Source organism: Helobdella robusta, assembly GCF_000326865.2.
Source record: "Helobdella robusta unplaced genomic scaffold HELROscaffold_129, whole genome shotgun sequence".
Lineage (NCBI taxonomy): Eukaryota > Metazoa > Annelida > Clitellata > Rhynchobdellida > Glossiphoniidae > Helobdella > Helobdella robusta.
The window spans coordinates 48,200-50,604 of NW_008703711.1; the positions used below are offsets into that span (position 1 = coordinate 48,200).

A 2,405-nucleotide genomic window follows, 5' to 3' on the forward strand; every position below is an offset into this window, starting at 1 on the left:
TGCAATGGCATGCAGTAGTAATAGTAATTTTTTATCTCCCCCTCCGCGGTCGGCAATTTCATTTCGAAATTTACTTTTCATCATTTCGCCTCTTAGAGCTCCATCAATCATTTCGTTCCGTCTGTCGTCATCATCATCATCATCGTCATCGTCGTCATATCATTTTCGTCGTCATCATCATCATTATTGTTATCGTTTTTATTGTCATTTTTGCCATCATCACAACCGGTACGATACACAAACGTTTGTATCTTGATACTAATACACAAATGTTTGTATCTTGATATACACAACACACACATAATATGCCTGTATGTTCAAATCAACTTACTTAACATATCATCGCCCGTTATAAACATTTAATTTCTCAATAGTCTGATCTCTCTTGGATCATATGATCAAATAATGATCCAATCACTAGGCCATTTAACCACATAACATTTCCATCCAGTCATTTGGTTATTTCATCTGAACATTCTTTCAAACATTTGCTTAATCATTCACTAATCGTTTCACTTAATAATCATCTAATCATTCAATCATCTCATCATCCAGTCAAACGTTTGATTAATCGTTCACTAATCATTTTAATCATCTTAATCACCTAATCATTCCATTCCACAAACCAATCCAGGTGAGAAGCAGACCCACCCGTCAGCACACAACACATGCGGACACACGCTAAAGAAAAAGGAGAAGGGTGACGATGATGACGAACATGATGACAACAACAACAACAACGACGACGATGACAATGATAGCGATGACGATGGTGATTTTAAAAGTGATGAGGATGACGTCAACAAAAATAATCAACAACAACTTATCTTTTTGAACAACAACAACACTCACAATTCAAATGATTATAGCAATCAGAATATTATTTACACAAATAATGTTAATAAAAATAATAATAACAATAACAATAATTACGTCATCAAAAACAACAACAACACTAATAACAATAAGAACGGTGTAAAAAACAAAAACAACGATAGTGAAGAAGATGACGACGACGATGGTGACGTCATCGCTAATGTGCTTCTTGTGAGTAAGTTCACTTTTTGTCATTTATTATAACTGCAACTTATTAATTAACGCTGATGGCACGATTAAAAAATGATAATAAGGTTATCATGATATATTACTCATAGAAATGTTCCTCACGTGTCTTTTCATATTAACAACTTTCATCATCATCAGTAGTAATCATCATCAGTAGTTATCATCATCATCAGTAGTTATCATCATCATCATCATCAGTAGTTATCATCATCATCATCATCAGTAGTTATCATCATCATCATCATCAGTAGTTATCATCATCATCAGTAGTTATCATCATCATCATCATCATCAGTAGTAGTTATCATCATCATCATCAGTAGTTATCATCATCGTCATCAGTAGTTATCATCATCATCAGTAGTTATCATCATCATCATCAGTAGTTATCATCATCATCATCAGTAGTTATCATCATCGTCATCGTTTACAAAATGGCGACAAGACAGGTCGTTGCTAACGAAGTCCTGTACTTTTTGTCAAATAACTTTGATTTATTTGATAATGATAATTTTATTGCTAACACGTCTGACTTTTATACTAATGAAGACTTCATATCTGCTTTGAAAACTTTGAAAACTGAATTGGAAACTCAAAATTTGGATAAATTAGACAAGTTAGTTGGTCGTGGCAATACAAAAAAAGAAAAACTCCTAGATTGTGTCTCAATTTTGAAATACTTGAAAAATAACAGTGTTTTAGAAAAATGTTCGTTATTTGCTAGTGTTAATCTGGCTAAAGTTCCTAATCTTGACAATATAATTAAAGTTAATTTCAAAAATCTGAAAAACGAAATTAAAGAAATGTTGTACGCTCAACAGGTAAAAATTGTTAATGCAATAGACATGCACGGCATTGAAATTTCAACATTGAACAACAAGATAAATTTTTTAGCGTCCAAACGAGATAACTATAATTTTGCCAGTCATTCGAGTAATACTTCGACGGCAATATTTCCGGAAAAAAACAACATCGTAACTATGCCTAATCCAGCTAATTCAGCTACACTCTGGTCAGATGTAGTTCAATCTCCATTAGAAGACAACCCTTTGCCATTCAGTATTGTTGCTCGTAACAAAAAAAGACCAAGACTTAACAATTCACCTGAAACCAATCAACCTAATCCTGCAATAACTAGCAACAAATTGGAATCATCAAAATTACCAACTAAAATAGTTGGCGCTAAAAAAAACGATAATAATAAACTCAGTGCTGATAAAAAATTGATCAAAAAATCTGTATTTGCCATCAGCAACATCAAAAAATGCAGCAGAAGTAATGTGATTGACTACCTATCGGAGGTGGGTATTCAGGTAATTTCGTGCTATCCAGTGCAGAAG

At 33.1% G+C, this 2,405-nt stretch overlaps 1 protein-coding gene across 1 annotated transcript in view; it reads left to right on the forward strand.

Moving 5' to 3' along the window:
• Positions 1-1,499: 1,499 nt before the first annotated feature.
• The window catches only part of HELRODRAFT_184011 (hypothetical protein), a gene marked incomplete at both ends in the record, with an annotated part of 1,489 nt that continues 583 nt past the window's right edge, over positions 1,500-2,405 (forward strand). Inside the window, one exon of the mRNA XM_009014028.1 lies at positions 1,500-2,378. Coding sequence (XP_009012276.1) covers positions 1,500-2,378 — 879 coding nt within the window. The remainder of the gene's footprint in view (positions 2,379-2,405) is intronic.